General features: G+C 57.5%; 1 protein-coding gene across 4 annotated transcripts in view; it reads right to left on the bottom strand.

The window, feature by feature from the left end:
- Positions 1-15259, bottom strand: part of LMF1 (lipase maturation factor 1) — a 99810-nt gene that overhangs the window by 22519 nt on the left and 62032 nt on the right. For 3 of the 4 annotated variants that reach the window (XM_010387788.2, XM_030924552.1, XM_030924554.1), the window contains 2 exons: positions 10392-10457; positions 2227-2394 (listed from right to left, as the gene is read on the bottom strand). In XM_010387788.2, the coding sequence (XP_010386090.1) occupies positions 2227-2394; positions 10392-10457 (234 nt within the window). Of the gene's footprint in view, positions 1-2226; positions 2395-10391; positions 10458-10677; positions 10798-15259 lie in introns of those variants that run through there. The other variant, XM_030924553.1, reaches the window with a different exon arrangement.

The raw sequence follows: 15259 nt of genomic DNA, 5'->3' as shown, positions 1-15259 counted from the left end.
TTTTTTTTTTTGCCAAGATTTGAAAACAGATGAAATCAACAAATTCCCAGGAATATGTTCACCACAAAAACTGCCTCAAGAAGGAATTGAAACCCCGCCTGTCCTGTGGCCCCCAAGGGTGATCAGTCACAGAGACCCTGGTGGCACAGGTGGCCTCACGCAGGAGCACTGCCAGGTGTGAGGGACGGTCACCTCTGCTTTCCAGACTCCCGCACAGGAAGAGGCTCAGATGTGCTGGGAATGTGAACTCGCTTCAGCACCTGCAGCATGAATGTAACCTGCCACGTTACAGATGGAAGAACAAGCATCTCACGACTGATGGAGAAACACTTACTACAACTCCGCATCCATTCGTGGCTAATAACCACAAAGGAGAAGTGAATAAAAGCAGCCACGAAAACAACCCACAGCTGGCATCGTGACAGACAGTGCGCAGCGCAGGGCCCTCCCTGCTGTGGGACCCCAGACCCAGACGGCACTCAACCCCGCCCAGCAGGGGAGAAAGGGATGGACGCAGAACCGGCAGAACCCCCAGATCGCCCACAGGACGCGTCTGCGAGGGGCCCGCGGACAGACAGGGTAGTACCAGTGCAGAGGCCCCCCGAGAAAGGCTGAGGCCGCCTGAGTCCCACACTTAGCAACCAAGAGGAGGAACTGTGAGTTAAAAGGGCACCATTTGCAACATCAACAAAAGCAGTCACCTTGGAGCTGCTGCCCCCGCAAGGGGCACGGCCACACGGAATCGACTGACGCTACTCCAGGAGCCCACAGACAAGCGAGGGGCACGGTCACACAGAACCAACTGAAACTATTCCAGGAGCCCTGAGCAGCTGCAGAGAGAAACGTGCGGTCCTGGACGGGGGACGATCTGTGAGCAAGTCCGTTCTTCCCACTTAGATTCACAGCGACATTGATGCCCGCCAGAGAAATCACCCCATGGGCCCCGGCGCCTGCCTCCAAGCAGCTAATGTGGAAAAGCCCGAGGGGTCAGGAGCTGCTCAGGGCCTCTGCGACCACAGCCAGAGTCCTTGCTGGGGGGAGGGGCCAAGAACGGCACAGCCACCCTGGGACACGTGCAGCTTCCAGTAAAGTGAATCACAGGCCTGCTCACGGTACAGCAGTGCCCTTGAAAACACGTCCACGGGATGACGAGATTGCGTGTGTGCACGGCAGGCTGTGGTGAAAACCAGAAACCACCACGAGTGCACAGACAGGACAGACGGACTGACCGCAGAACGCACACCATGAAACGGCCCGGCCAACAACTGTGGGCGCCCCCACGTGCACCAACATGGCGTGGCACCCGCGCCTGCTGATGGAGCTTTGCCCCTAGAGGCTGTGGTGCTCTGGCAGGGGCGGGCAGGGCGGGGGCAGGGACATGGTGCAGGGCGGGGGAAGCGGCATGGGACACCCAGGTCCATCTATTTTCCAGAGCACGTGGAATGCCACCCCAGGACCTGTGCACTGCCCTGGATGTATGTTACACTCCATCGAAATAATCGAGAGAGACAGAACCACCTTTAAAATCCCCACCACATTTTCCTTGGGAATTGACAATCAGAATGTAGCATTTACAGGGAAAAGCAAACGCCCGAGATTGGCCCAGCCCTGCCGGAGGCGGCGTGGGGGTGCCCTGCCCTTCGAGGCGCCCTCAATGCAGGGGGCTTGTGGGGCAGGGATGGCAGTGAGCATGGGCAGGACAGGGGGTTCAGGAGTGCCTGGAGTTCTGGGGGCAGGGGGAGGCAATCCCTCACCCACATGGAGACAAATGACCCTGGCCTCTCTCAGACCCTGGTTCCTGGTGGACTGACACGAACACGTGAAAGGAAACCTCTAGAATGGAAGAATCGTAGGAGGGGATCCCAGGAATGTGGGGGTGTCCACACAGGGCCTTGGCGTGCCTGACCCCGTCCCACTGCCAAGCCCAGGACACGGCTGGGCCTCTCGCAACTGCAGGAAACGCTCTTGGGAGGAGCCAGTCTTTGAAGGACGCCTGGGAAGGAGACCCTCAGCCTCCAGCCCGCGACAGGGCCGCAGTGGGGCCCTGCAGGGGATGAGAAGGAGCTGGTGAGGCCCTGACACCAACAAAGGCTGGAGAGGACAGGCTGTCCCCAAGAAAGGGGGCCTGTAATGCCCCAGGGGCCTCCCAGACAGCAGGGCAGCCAGAAATAGGGCGATGGACCAGCGTCTGTGGACACGGGGGCCGGACGGGCGGCGCGGGCTCACCTGGAACAGGATCTGCAGTACCCCATGGATGATGCAGGCCCGCCGGCCGAGGAAGAGGAAGAAGGGCACCAGGAGCTCGATGAAGTGGTTGCTGAGTGTCTCGAAGCGGTGGAACCACCAGGGTGAGTGGTGTAGGTAGTATGCCACAGGGTTGGGCACCGGCTGGGTCTGCAGGGATAGGAGGGGCCGTGAGGTTCCTGGCCGATCTTGGAGGGTGGGGCTAGGGATAGGCATGTGGATCCCTGGCCCCCTGACCCCGGCCCCTACTGCACACAGGATCCCCCTGGCTCGCCTGACCCTGCACACGCGGAGCCCACCTGCCAGCCTGAGAGCCAAGGGACAGTGAGCGGGAAGCGAGTTTTTAAAGCAAAAGCAAAGTGTTTATTTTTGTCTTAAAATCTTTACCATCTAAAAGCCAAGAATACACACCCTAACTGAAGGAGAGACAACACCTGTAAACCGTTCGTGCCGAACTCGAGAACACAGGCGGTCAGAGAACGCGCTGCCTGCTGCCCACACAACCCCCAAGCGCTGGGGTCCACAGGCAGCCCCTCAGGCTCAGGATGCCCTCTCCCTGGGGATGGGCACGTGGGTGGGGACGTGCCGGTTGGGGACCAGCAGGAATGGGGGCCTGGGCCCCGAGCCCAGCTCAAGGCTCTAAGCACAAAACCTGGCTGTGGGGACCTTGAAGCCTCCCAGGCCAAGGCACAGAGGAGTCCCCACACCTAGGGTCCCACTCAGCGGCCCTGTCAGGAGGAAGAGCGGGAACTTGTTCTGCACCATAACTGAAAACTATCAAGGCCAGGCCTGTGTGATCCCAGCACTTTGGGAGGCCAAGGCAGGCAGGTCACTTAAGCCCAAGAGTTTGAGGCCAGCCTGGACAACATATCAAGACCCCATTTCTATACAAATAAAAAATTAGCTGGGCATGGTGGTGCATGCCCATAGCCCCAGCCACCTAGGAGGCTGAGGCAGAAGGATCGCTAGAACCCAGGAGGTGGAGGCTGCCGTGAGCCATGACTGTGCCACGGCACTCAGCCTAGGCGACAGAACAAGACCTTGTATCAGTCAATCGATCCATCAATCAAATCAGAGCGGTTGTGCAGACTTGTCTGGAGTGAGAATGCCCAACTGGCAAACAGGGCCCAGGCCCCCACACGCTGGTTCCTGGAAACCCCCGACGATGGGACCTGGAGTGGCACTGCCAGGGCTGTGTGAGTCGGTGAGCCCAGGGTGGTGGTGGGAAAAGTGCCTGTGATGGACGATGCTGCACGCTCTGCCTGGCTTTGCAGAGGGGGCTGCTCACAGGCTGCTCAGAGCTGAAGGCCTTGCTAGCACAGCCCGCGGGAGCCATGGGGTCCGGCACAGCCACAGAAACCCCACTAGGGACAACAATGAACAAGCCCTGCAGAGAGGGAGGCAGCCCCCAGACGCTTCAGAGTCCGCACCCAGGTCTTGGGACTCCCGGGGTCCAGAGAGGCTGCGTGGAGGTCGGGGCCCTCGGGTGGCAGAAAGCGCAGGTAGGGGCTGTGCTGGGCAGCACTCGCTCCGGGGTGGGGGTGTGGGATGTGCAGGAGAGGCGGCCACGTGCACACCCAAGAGGGGGTGTCCGGGCACAGGGCTCCAGTGTGCCCCGAGAGCCATGGGCTGGGGAGGGTCCTGAGGCCTCTGCTCATTTGCTTACAGGGCAAAGAGTTATTTTTGTTCACACTGAGGCTGGGAGAAAACATGACCTGAAACTCGGCTGTGAGCCGTGAGGTGGGTGTGGCAATGTCACACTGCACGGCAAGGCCAGGAGCTCCCGTGCAGCCGGGACACTCAGCCCGCGGCCAGGGGAATGCTGGGTCAGGGCATGGTGGGGCTGCTGGCCCAGACCTCAGGGAACAGCCTGCAAACTTCTCCTAAAAGACAATTTTAAATAAGAAAAACATGAGGAAAGTGTGAAGGGGATGACACCTGTTTAGGGACTTAGAAGGCAGCAGATCTTGGGGGAGAACAAATGTTGTCTGTTGGGACCCACCCCCCAGTACCCACAGTGAAAAGCCAGAGAAGAACCAGAACACCTGGGCTGCCACCTCCCTTGTAGGTTGCTGCTCACTGCGTGTTTGGGGTTGCGGCGACACCCACGCAGGAGGCGGCAGGCTTGGCCAGGTGATGGGAACAAGCATCTCCAGGGCTAGGCCCACACCCGAAGTCCCCGCTCTCAGTCTGGCTTTTGGGGTGGGGGACGTGAACCTCTTCTTCCCTCCTGCACGCTGGGGCTGCTGACGTGTGGGAGGGGAGAGGAGGCTGCTTATGCTTATCAGGTGAGGGTCCTGGGATGAAGAAGGCAGGTCCCATGTGTTCCAGGAACAAGCCAATCACAAAGGTCCCTGTGGGAAGCGGCCCTTGGATGTTTGCGTCCCAAAGTGGTGACTGCCACTGGCTGAGAACCTCACCTGGGAAGGGGCCATGGCAGCGGCACAGTGCGATGCCTTTGTGGACATGCAACCCCCCTTCCCATCACGGCAATTGCAGATGCAGGAAAACGACAGTGAGTAACAAACATGGTGACAAATGTGACAGAAATGGGGCTGACAGGACCCAACGCTGTGTTAAAACGAGAAGAGCCTCAGGCCCAGCTGTGGTGGCTGCTGCCCTCCTGAGCGGGGTTCGCCTCCCCAGCTGACCTTGGCCCCTCCTGAGCGGGGTTCGCCTCCCCAGCTGACCTTGGCCCCTCCTGAGCGGGGTTCGCCTCCCCAGCTGACCTTGGGGCTCAGCTTTGGCCAAGAGAATGCAGTGAGTGATGTTCTGAACTCTCAAGCTCAGTCCTTGAAGAGGCAGATCCATCCCCATGAAAGATCCCTCTACTCTGAGGCCACCAGGCTGTGAGGAAGCTCATGGTGGCCACGTGGCAAGGCCACCAGGAGACACACCAAGTTCCAGAACAAGTGACGCCTTCCTGGACCTCTCGGCCTGGCTTGTGAATGACCCCACCTGACACCACGTGCAGCAGAAGAGCCACCCATCGGAGTCCATCACAGGACCAGGGGAGAGAGAAGCCGCCCAGCGGAGTCCATCACAGGAGCAGGAGAGAGAGGAGCCGCCCAGCGGAGTCCATCACAGGACCAGGAGAGAGAGGAGCCGCCCAGCGGAGTCCATCACAGGACCAGGAGAGAGAGGAGCCGCCCAGCGGAGTCCATCACAGGACCAGGAGAGAGAGGAGCCGCCCAGCGGAGTCCATCACAGGACCAGGAGAGAGAGGAGCCGCCCAGCGGAGTCCATCACAGGACCAGGAGAGAGAGGAGCCGCCCAGCGGAGTCCATCACAGGACCAGGAGAGAGAGGAGCCGCCCAGCGGAGTCCATCACAGGGCCAGGAGAGAGAGGAGCCGCCCAGCGGAGTCCATCACAGGGCCAGGAGAGAGAGGAGCCGCCCAGCGGAGTCCATCACAGGGCCAGGAGAGAGAGGAGCCGCCCAGCGGAGTCCATCACAGGGCCAGGAGAGAGAGAAGCCGCCCAGCGGAGTCCATCATAGGACCAGGGGAAAGATGTTGCTGCTCTAAGCCACTGAGGCTTGGGGTGTGTTGGGCAATAGCAGATCTCTGAAACAGCCTGAATCCAGAAGCCAAACAGTGTGGAACTCTGATGTTAGTGGGAAAAGCCCATTTTAGAGAAACCAAAGTAAAAGTTTTTCTGAGTCTTTGGGTAACAGATACTTAGTGCTGACTCGCACGCCCTCCACCCCAGACAGGGCTCAGCACTCACACCTGTGTAAGCCTCCTCACATCCTGGAGAGGTACAGAAACAATATTTGAAGAAACACTGGCCAAATGTTTTCTGAATGTAATGACAATGATAAACCTATAGATTCAAGCAACTCAACAAACTCCAAGCACAAAAAACATGAGGAAAATGACACCAAATAACCAAATGGTCACATTTTACTACATGACAGTATGACACTATTGATCACTTTGATTGTCGTTTGATTGACAAAGAAATTGTCACAAACTGCCTATGTTAATTAGATCATGTTGGTTGGCAGTGTTTTTCAACTCTTCTATATCCTTATTTTGTATCTACCTGCTTTATCTGTTATTGAAATCTCCAACTCTATGAATTTGTCTACGTCTGCTTGCAGTTCTATCCATTTTTGCTTCATGTCTTTTGAAGCTCTATTACCAGGTGCATAGATGTTTGAGAGTCTTCTGACCTCCTGATGAACGTTGTGAAATAGCCTCTTTACTCCTGATCACATTATTTGCTCTGAATTCTGCTTTGTCTGGTGTGAAGGTGGCCAGTCCAGCCTTCTTGCCACTTGTGTTTGTGTGGTATGTTTTCCCACCCCTTACCTTTCAGCCTGTGTGTGTCTTCGTATTTGAGGCGTATCCCTTAGAGTAGTGTTACAAACTACACATCATAATCGAATATTGCTCAAAACTTGGGATAAAAAATCTTACATGCAAATAGAGAAAGATGTTACAGAGTATGTAGATAAGGAGTTGTCATAGGAAATAATGCAAATGAGACGAGAGTAGAGTACAATCTTTAAAGTACTAAACCTGTCAACCTAGAATTCTATACCCAACAACAATCTCTTTCAAAAATGAAGGTGAAATAAAGACTTTGTTAGACATTGACAAGCTGAAAGAACTTGTCACCAGCACACCTATGCTAGAAGAAGTGTCAAGTCTGTTAGGTGGAAGGAGAATGATCACAGATGGAAACCTGCGTCTCCACGCAGCAGTGAAGAGCTCTGGAAATGGTGACATTAGGTGGAGGGAAAATGATCACAGACGGAAAGAAGAGCTCTGGAAATGGTAAGTATATGGATACGCAATGAGGCTCTTCTTCCAATTGAATGAAACGTCTCTGAAAGATAACTGACTGTTTAATCGAACTGTTTGGCAATCATAGCAAAAGACCAGGAGGGGAAAATACTGTTGGTAGAATATTGTTGTACAATTCTTTCAGCATTTATGAAATAGACTTAGTATAACTTGAAGGTGAGCTGTTATGGATTAAAGGTATGTACTATAAACCCTAAAACCACCCCACAAATAAGACAAAAAAGTTACAGCCAAGAAAGAAAATAAAAAGAAGTCACAAAAATATTCAATTAATCCAGAGGAAGGTATAAAATAGAGAACACATGGAAGAAACAGAAAACAAATCACAAGACAACAGCTGAAACCTTCCCCAGGAAAGACTGCATTTGATGCCAACAGCCCAAACAGCCAGATAAAGGGCAGGACTTGTCAGACTGGATTGAAAAATAAGACCCAAGCATACTCTGGCTCTAAGATATCTGCTTCAAATATGAAGACACACACAGGCTGAAAGGTAAAGGGTGGAAAAACGTAGCACATAAACACAAGTGACGAGAAGGCTGGACTGACCACCTTCACACTAGACAAAGCACAATTCAGAGCAAAGAATATGAGGAGGAGTTAGGAGGCCATTTCACAATGTTCATCAGGTCAGAAGACTCTCAAATATGGACGCGCCTGCTAACAGAGCTTCAGAAGACATGAAGCAAAATGGATAGAAGTGCAAGCAGACACAGACAAATCCATAATTAGAGGTGGAGATCTCCATCTCCCTCATCTCAATAATTGATAAAACAGGCAGGAAATGAGGAAATACAGGAGAGTTGAAAGCACTACTGGCCACCTCGATCTAATGAACCCTGGCAGAACACTGTTCGTTTTTAGCTCAAATGGAACTTTCACTACAGCGAACCATATTCTGGGCTACAGAACAAATCTGACTAAATTTTAAGACTCAGGGCAGATCAAATACATTCTGACAATAAAGGAATTAAATTAGAAACCAATAACAGAAAGAGATCTGGAAAATCCCCATCCCTTTGGAGCCTTTACAGAACCTCCGTTTCAGTGCATGTTACAACATTTGATTCTCACAACCGCCTTAGGGTAGTGGGTGATCAGTTTAAAGTTGGAAAGACAGAACTTGCTCGGGATCACACAAGCCAATAAGGGGCGCGTGGAGGGTGGGCAGCACAGGGCTGCGTAAGAACAGGGCTCAGATGCAGGCGCTGCCGTCCTCGGCTGTGTGGGTAGAAGAGCCGTGAGCACTGCTGACCTTGAGGTGGCACCCCTGCCTCCCAAAGCCGCGGCTGTCCCTGGCAAGAGGACCCCAGGAGAAGCGGGAAATCCAGGCCCAGGGAAGGCTGGTGTCTCCTCAGGCCTGTACTGGCCTGGTGGGCTGCTCTGCCGGGTGATGCCAGGGCATGGGCCTGGGGCTGTCAGCCGGGCCCTGCCAAAACCACCCTGCAGTGGGCCACCTGCCAGGCCAGGCCCCTCCCACCCGAGGCTCCTGACATTCCACAGGCCGGCACTGCCCCTCCTCCCCAGCCCCCAGCACACACAGAAAACATTATCTTCTTACAAAAACCAATAAAACAGCCAGGAGACAAGGCGAGAAGCGTCAGCCCCTAGCACGCTGGATGGGATTTAGGCGCGGTTCCCCTAACGATGACATTTACCGTCCTTAAGGGTAATGCCAACCTGGATATAGATTATTCCCACATTAGCAGGCCACCCTATCTGAGGGCACCTGGTGACTCACCTCCAGTCACAGCCTGAGGGGCTCCCCAGCTTTCCTGACCTGGGCTGAGTGCATCTGGAGACATGGCCCCCTGCCCCAGCGTTCCTGACCTGTCCTGAGGGTGATGGGGGAGACACAGGGTCCCCCCCAACTTTTCTGACCTGTCCTGAGGGCATCTGGACACACGGGTCCCCTCAGCTTTCCTGACCTGGGCTGAGGGTGCTGGACCTTCTCGGGGGCAGGGTGGCTGGCGTGGGCTGCGGTGTGCACAGCTTTGTTGGCGAAAGCCTCTCACGCACGTGTGCTCTGCGGCTGCTGCCTGTCACGGCTGTGTTGGGACCATCCAGCCACAGAGCTGAGAGCGTTCGCTTTCTGGTATCTCACCGACTGTCAGCTGAACCTGGTCTCAGACAAAGAAAGGAGCTCACAGGTCCTCAGCAAGGCGGGGCATTTGATGGGGTACGGGGAGACCTCAAGAGCCGGAAGAATAAAGTCAGGACACAGCCACTAAATGCAGGTGCAAATGCCTGTCCCAGGCCGGCACGTGGACCAAGACCTGGAATCGCAGCAGAGGTGCCACGTGAGAATGGCACCAGCTCCACGCTTGGAGACGGTGAGTGCCAGAGCAACCCTGGCAGAAAATGCAAAGGCAATGAGACAGCTGCCACTGGCTGTCGGTGGCACGCAGACGATGATGGCTTCCATGTGCAGGTGTGAGCGATGGGCCGAATGCAGGAAGGGGTGTCCAGGCCTGAGATGCTCTAGGTGCACTGTGGCCATGACCATCTAGGCCCAGGGTGGGGATGGTGCTACGTGGAGGCTCCCACATGGACTGAGAACAAATGACTGTCCAAGCTTCAGGCCCCAGACCACTCGCAGCCCCTACATGAACTCGTGAGCTCCAGAACCCAGACCACTCGCAGCCCCTACATGAACTCGTGAACTCCAGGACCCAGACCACTCGCAGCCCCTACATGAACTCGTGAACTCCAGGATCCAGACCACTCGCAGCCCCTACATGAACTCGTGAGCTCCAGGACCCAGACCACTCGCAGCCCCTACATGAACTCGTGAACAGTTGGCAGGAACCGGGGTATCTAAAGGGACTCAGCCTAGGCCTGGGGGCCAAGCACAGTGGAACTATGCTGTGGTTCACACCTGCCCTGTGGGACACACCTGCCCGTGTCCAGGTAATGATGGAGCCACAGCTCTGCGTAGCAGGGGCTGGGCACACAGCCAGGAAGCCCCCAAGAGGCACTTGTCGGGACGGTGGGGAGCTGTGGACTCCAGGAAGGAGGGGCTGGCCTGGAGGCCTGGGCAGGACGGACGACAGCAGCAGAGGGTGCCGGTGCAGGAACCAGAGCAAACCAGCTGCACTCGAGACCATGGAGGGCCACGGACCCTGTCCCCGCGGCCCCAGCAAGTGAGGGGCGCCTGCAAGCCCCCGTGTGACCACCTCACCCGGAGAAAGGAAGGAGAGGGTGTCCTGAATCAAGTGGGGGTGACCCTGTGACACGACAGCTCACAAGGGTGTGCAGGACTGAGCCCCACTAAGAGTGGGAATGGGACGGCGTGAGGCCGGGTGCTCTGCCCTCACCCTGCACGGCACGCTCACCTCGTAGTGGAAGTCCATGCAGGTGAGGTCTCGCCAGCACCGGTCCCCCCGGATCTTGATCAGGCCCTGCAAGGAAGACAGCAGAGGGAGAGTCAGTCACGGGGGCTGGGGACGCGGCAGCCCCAATAGAAACAGCTTCCCGGGAAGACGAACCGTCCCCGAAGGCCGTGGATCTGGGCTGCAGGTGCGGTGAGGGAGGGGACCTTACGTATGAAACACTCGGGAAGGGGGAATTTGGGGAGGGCAGATTCAGGGCTGCTTTGATGAACAGGACTTAAGTGCATACTGCAGGCGTGAGCAACGACGGCTTCCTTTTTATAGTCAGCGCCTGGTGCACCTTCCCCAACATTCATTCTCAGAGCGCCACACATCATCATGCTACAGAAGTTGCGTGTCTTTAAAGAGGACAAATGCACCACGCGCTGCACAGACCCCACGGACAGTGTCAGGGGGAAGCTTCTCAGAGCCTCCAAGATGAGCCCAAAGTCAGGAGGGAGCGTCCAGTGCACACGCGTCTCAGCCACGCCCCCTGCGGCACAAAGGGAGCCCAGGCGCAGGCCCCGTGTGTCTCCCACACACTGCAACTCGCTGCTGTGAGGATGCCTGGGGCATGGGAGAGGCTTCCAGGGGCCTGCAGAGGGAGCCGTCAGCACTGGGGAAGGTGGGACTTGGGCAGGGAGGCTGTGGGAGTGGGTGTTCTGCAGTGCCTGGGCCACAGTGAAGCATCCAGAGAGGGGTCGGCTCCCACACCCATCCGCTGTCCCTGGGGCACTCACGGCTTCAGATGATTCCTTCACAAGTCAGAAACAACTGACCCCTCCTCCCGCCTGCCCTAAAATCACCACTGAGACACAGATTCACATCCAGCGTCTCTCACACACTGGCTGCGTCCAAGGTGAGACTGCACAGACACGGAAGTGAGCCCTCCTCCATGACGGGAGTTTCTGCTGCTACAGCCACTCCCGGCCAAATCCCCTGGGCTCCATCCACCTGTCCACTGGCCTGTCCGCCCACCCGTCCCCTGTCCACCGGCCCGTCCGCCCACCTGTCCCCTGTCCACCCCACTGTCCACCTGGCACATAAGCACTGAGTGCCTGTGAGGTGCCGGGTCCCGCTCCACCCCATAGAGGCCGTGTGCTGCAGGCGCAGGTGCAACAAGGTGTAGAGAGGCAGGACAGCCACCAGGCGTGGCAGACGCGGCGGCACATAAAGGACAGGAATCCATGCCGCAGGTTCAGAGCCGACGGCTACGGTCGGTGTAGCATGGTGGGCTCTGGGGCAGCTGCGTTGGGCTGCAGGTGGTGCTGTCTCGTGGTTGCCCACATGGTGGGAAGAGGGTGAGGGTATCTCTGGGGACATTTTCGTAACGGCCGCCTCCCATCAGCCAGTGCTCCCTCCGTGGGCGTGCTGGGGTGTCGGGCCTGGCTCCTGGTACCATGACACGGGGGTCAGGGTTTCCATGTGAAATGGAATTCGGGGAACACAATCTGTTCACAGTGGAGGCTGGCTCGTGTCTGGACAGAGCTGACAGGGCTGGCCTGGGCGGGGAGCCCCAGGGCAGGGTGGGCATGGCCATGAGGGAAGAAGAGGAGGGTGAGGGTGTACTCCTCAGGCAGGAGCATGAGGCACAGCAGGGCTGAGGAGGCCACAGCAGGAGGCCCTGGAATGCAGGGTCCCTTCCACCACGGCACCAGTCGTGGTCCCATTGTGGGAGACTGGCCTCCAGACGGTGGGGGGTGCAGCCTGAGGCCTGTGGAGGCCATCAGGACCTCCAGGGCAGGGGCTGGAGCTGCCGTTGGGGTGGAATTTCCTCCTCTCCGGGGAGCCCCAGCTCCAGCCTCGGTCTCCTGCCCGGTCGGGTCAGCCTCAGGCTCCCAGTAGACTCCTCCTCCCCAGGTCAGCCCATCACGGGCTGGAGCCACGTCTGCAAAACATTAATACCTCCCAGCAGCACGGAGGCCAGCATTTGGTGATGGACCAGGGACCCCAGCCCAGCCAGGCTGACACAAAACCGACCACACACGGGAGGGCCTTCAGGGTGGCTGAGGGCTCCAAGCCAGGGCCAGGGCAGCACGGGAGCCGCCGGGTTCTCTGGCTACGTGTGACCGAGAAGGCAGCAGGCTCTGCTGCTGTCTGTGCAGGACGACCTGGGCAGGGGAGGGGTGTGTCCAATTCCAACGAGTTTGGAACATGGGGCCCGCGGGACTGGCGGGGGAGTGGAAGAGCCAGGAGAGGCTGCGCTGTGCCCTGAAGGACGGCACGTGGCTGAGAGGGACACGAATGAGAAACGGCAGGGGAGTGGGACCAAGAGCCCAGCCTGGCCCTACAGGAACACCAAGCAACAGGCGCCTGCCCCGCGTGTGAGCCAGATGGGACGCCACCCACACGCAGGCTGCGCGGTCCACAGATGCGCCTCGGAGGAGTTCTCAGGCTCAGCCACCCCGCACACAGTGAAGGCTGCGTCTGGCGGGGCCACGTCTGGGTCCGGCATCACCACCTCTAGGGTCTCGCTGCACGCCCCCGCCCTCACACGCCCTGCGCCCCCAGCGGCAGGGAGGGCATCAAACACCCAGGAGGGTTACTGTTTAAAGACCTGAAAGGTGAACTGCCTTAAAACGAGTCAGGTCTTCTGGAAGCTGGGTTTGCTCAGATCACAAAAACACCAGAGACTGTTTCCCGCTTGGGCTCCTGTCCTGCAAACATGCATGAAAACAGCCGGGGACGTCCAGCTGACCGGGTGGAGCAGGCCCCACTCCTCAAGGCACTGCCCCATGCCCAGGGCAGCCACTGCTTCTGATGAAATGCACAGCTCCACCGGGCAGGGGCACAGCCACCGCCCCCGCTCCCCCACATGAGCACCAGCTCTGCTCCCTGCAGAATCCGAGAGTGGAACTCTATGGAGATTCAAACCAGGAAAAGAAGAAAAAAACAAAATAATTAAAATGTCATTCAAATTCTAAGCTGATATGAGACACTTAAAAATCTGAAAAATTCTTTCAGGAGTGGAAGATAATTATATTCCTCCCATCTATTGATTTACCTCTACATTGCAGATGTCAGATTTTCCACGGATTTTTTTTTTCTTCCAGAGCAAGTGTCAAAGGAACAAAGCCTTCTTTGAGGCTTTTCAGCCCAAAATTAATTCTTAAAAAAAAAAAAAAAAAAGGCACAGACAGGCCGATAAACGCACCAGACCCAAAGGGAGCCAGGGACCCACTGCCCGTGCTACGCTCCCGCTCTGCTCGGAGTGCCAGAACTTTCCAGGCCCGTCGGCGATGTTCCAGCCTCACAGCGTGCGGCTGCAGCAGCTCCTCTCCTGATGCCCGTGTGTCCTGGGACACACTTCCCCAAATCTGTCATCTGGAAACTCGAAGCATCTGATGGTCTTATGCGGCAGAAGGAGACACTCTGTGGATACCCCGTTTCTCTCACTTGGTCCCCAGAGGCCTGCTGTCCACCCTGCAGTGATAGCCCCCTGCACAGTGGCTCAGGACAGACCCAAGCCCCCATAGTCCCTGAAAGCATCAGCTAACGTGGTATTCAAGGAGGCAGCGCCACCAGGCCTCCCTCCAAGCCACAACCTTCTCCACCCTCCTGGCATTAGGGTCCCCTCGCCCACATCAGTGGCCCTTCCTCCCCACCTGTAAACACAGGGAATTACTCGCGACAGGTCAGGAGAAAACTCAAAGGGGAGAGCTTCGCCCTGGAGCCGGGTCAGAGCCTGGTGCCCCTGTGAGCAGCTGCAGGGGTCTCAGACTTGTTGCAGCAGCCACTGCTTCTCCCCGAGTGCTCTGAGAGCTGGGGGTGGGTGGAAACCGTGTCTCAGGGTGAGGAGACCACCGGCAGGCTCCGTGGGCACAGGCACTGTGGGGTCTATCAAGGCCCTCTCGTCTCCATATCTGAGGGTGGCCCAGGCGCGGCAGGGGTGGTGCCTGGGGTCCCGCCTGGTTCCGTGGCTCTCCCGTTTTCCTGGGATGGTATCCACACTTTCTTGCCCTCATGCAAGAGAGAACTGGCATGGGAGGTGGGCTGTGCCCCCGAGTGCTTCAGTTCAGCATGCAGACTTGTGGCACAGCTGCACTAGGAGCTGTGTGCATGGCAGGCGTCCTCTGCGTGGCAGGTAGGCAGGTGTCCTCTGCGTGGCAGGCATCCTTTGCGTGGCGGGCATCCTCTGGAGGAGGGGCCTCTCTGGGCCACTTCACGCCTCAGAACAGTGGTCTGAGCATCGAAGTGTGGTGGGTCAGCATCTCTGTGGCTCCTGACGAAGGGGACCCAGGGCCCTCGTGGCTTCACACTGAGGACAAAGCTCTGCCCTCAGACATGCAGCTGACTGGCTCATTGACAATGACTGGGCTCCAACTTGCAGACCAAGGGACCTGGGCCTGGACAAACGCCCCGGGCTCACTTGCCGCCTGGAAGTGAATTCCCATGAGTTTGAGGGCAGCCATTTGCTCCCCAAGCACCTGGGAAAGGCTGTCCCAAGCTGACAGTTGGGCCGCCGCAGAGCCTAGGGGACCCAAACTGTGGGCAGAGGCACTGACTTTCTGACCAATGCCAGCCGGGAGAGCCTGGGCTTCCAGAACCTAAGGCCCGTTCACAGAGGCTTGTCTGTCTGAAAACACCGGAAGTGCTCCTTCCCCTGGCTCTGGGTGCCCTTGAGGCCTTGGCTGCTGGGGCCCAGAGCAACCCAGGTGGGGGCAGAGCCAAGGGGTGGCAGCTGGGGCCCAGAGCAGCCCAGGTGGGGGCAGAGCCAAGGGGTGGCAGCTGGGGCCCAGAGCAGCCCAGGCGGGGGCAGAGCCAAGGGGTGGCAGCCAGGCCATGCAGATGCCAAGACTTGGGGCACAAGCTTTCAGGTCACCAGACACCAG

Source organism: Rhinopithecus roxellana, chromosome 20 (assembly GCF_007565055.1).
Source record: "Rhinopithecus roxellana isolate Shanxi Qingling chromosome 20, ASM756505v1, whole genome shotgun sequence".
Taxonomy (NCBI): domain Eukaryota; kingdom Metazoa; phylum Chordata; class Mammalia; order Primates; family Cercopithecidae; genus Rhinopithecus; species Rhinopithecus roxellana.
The sequence above is the reverse complement of the archived record's forward strand: the minus strand, read 5'-3'. Positions and strand labels throughout refer to the sequence as shown.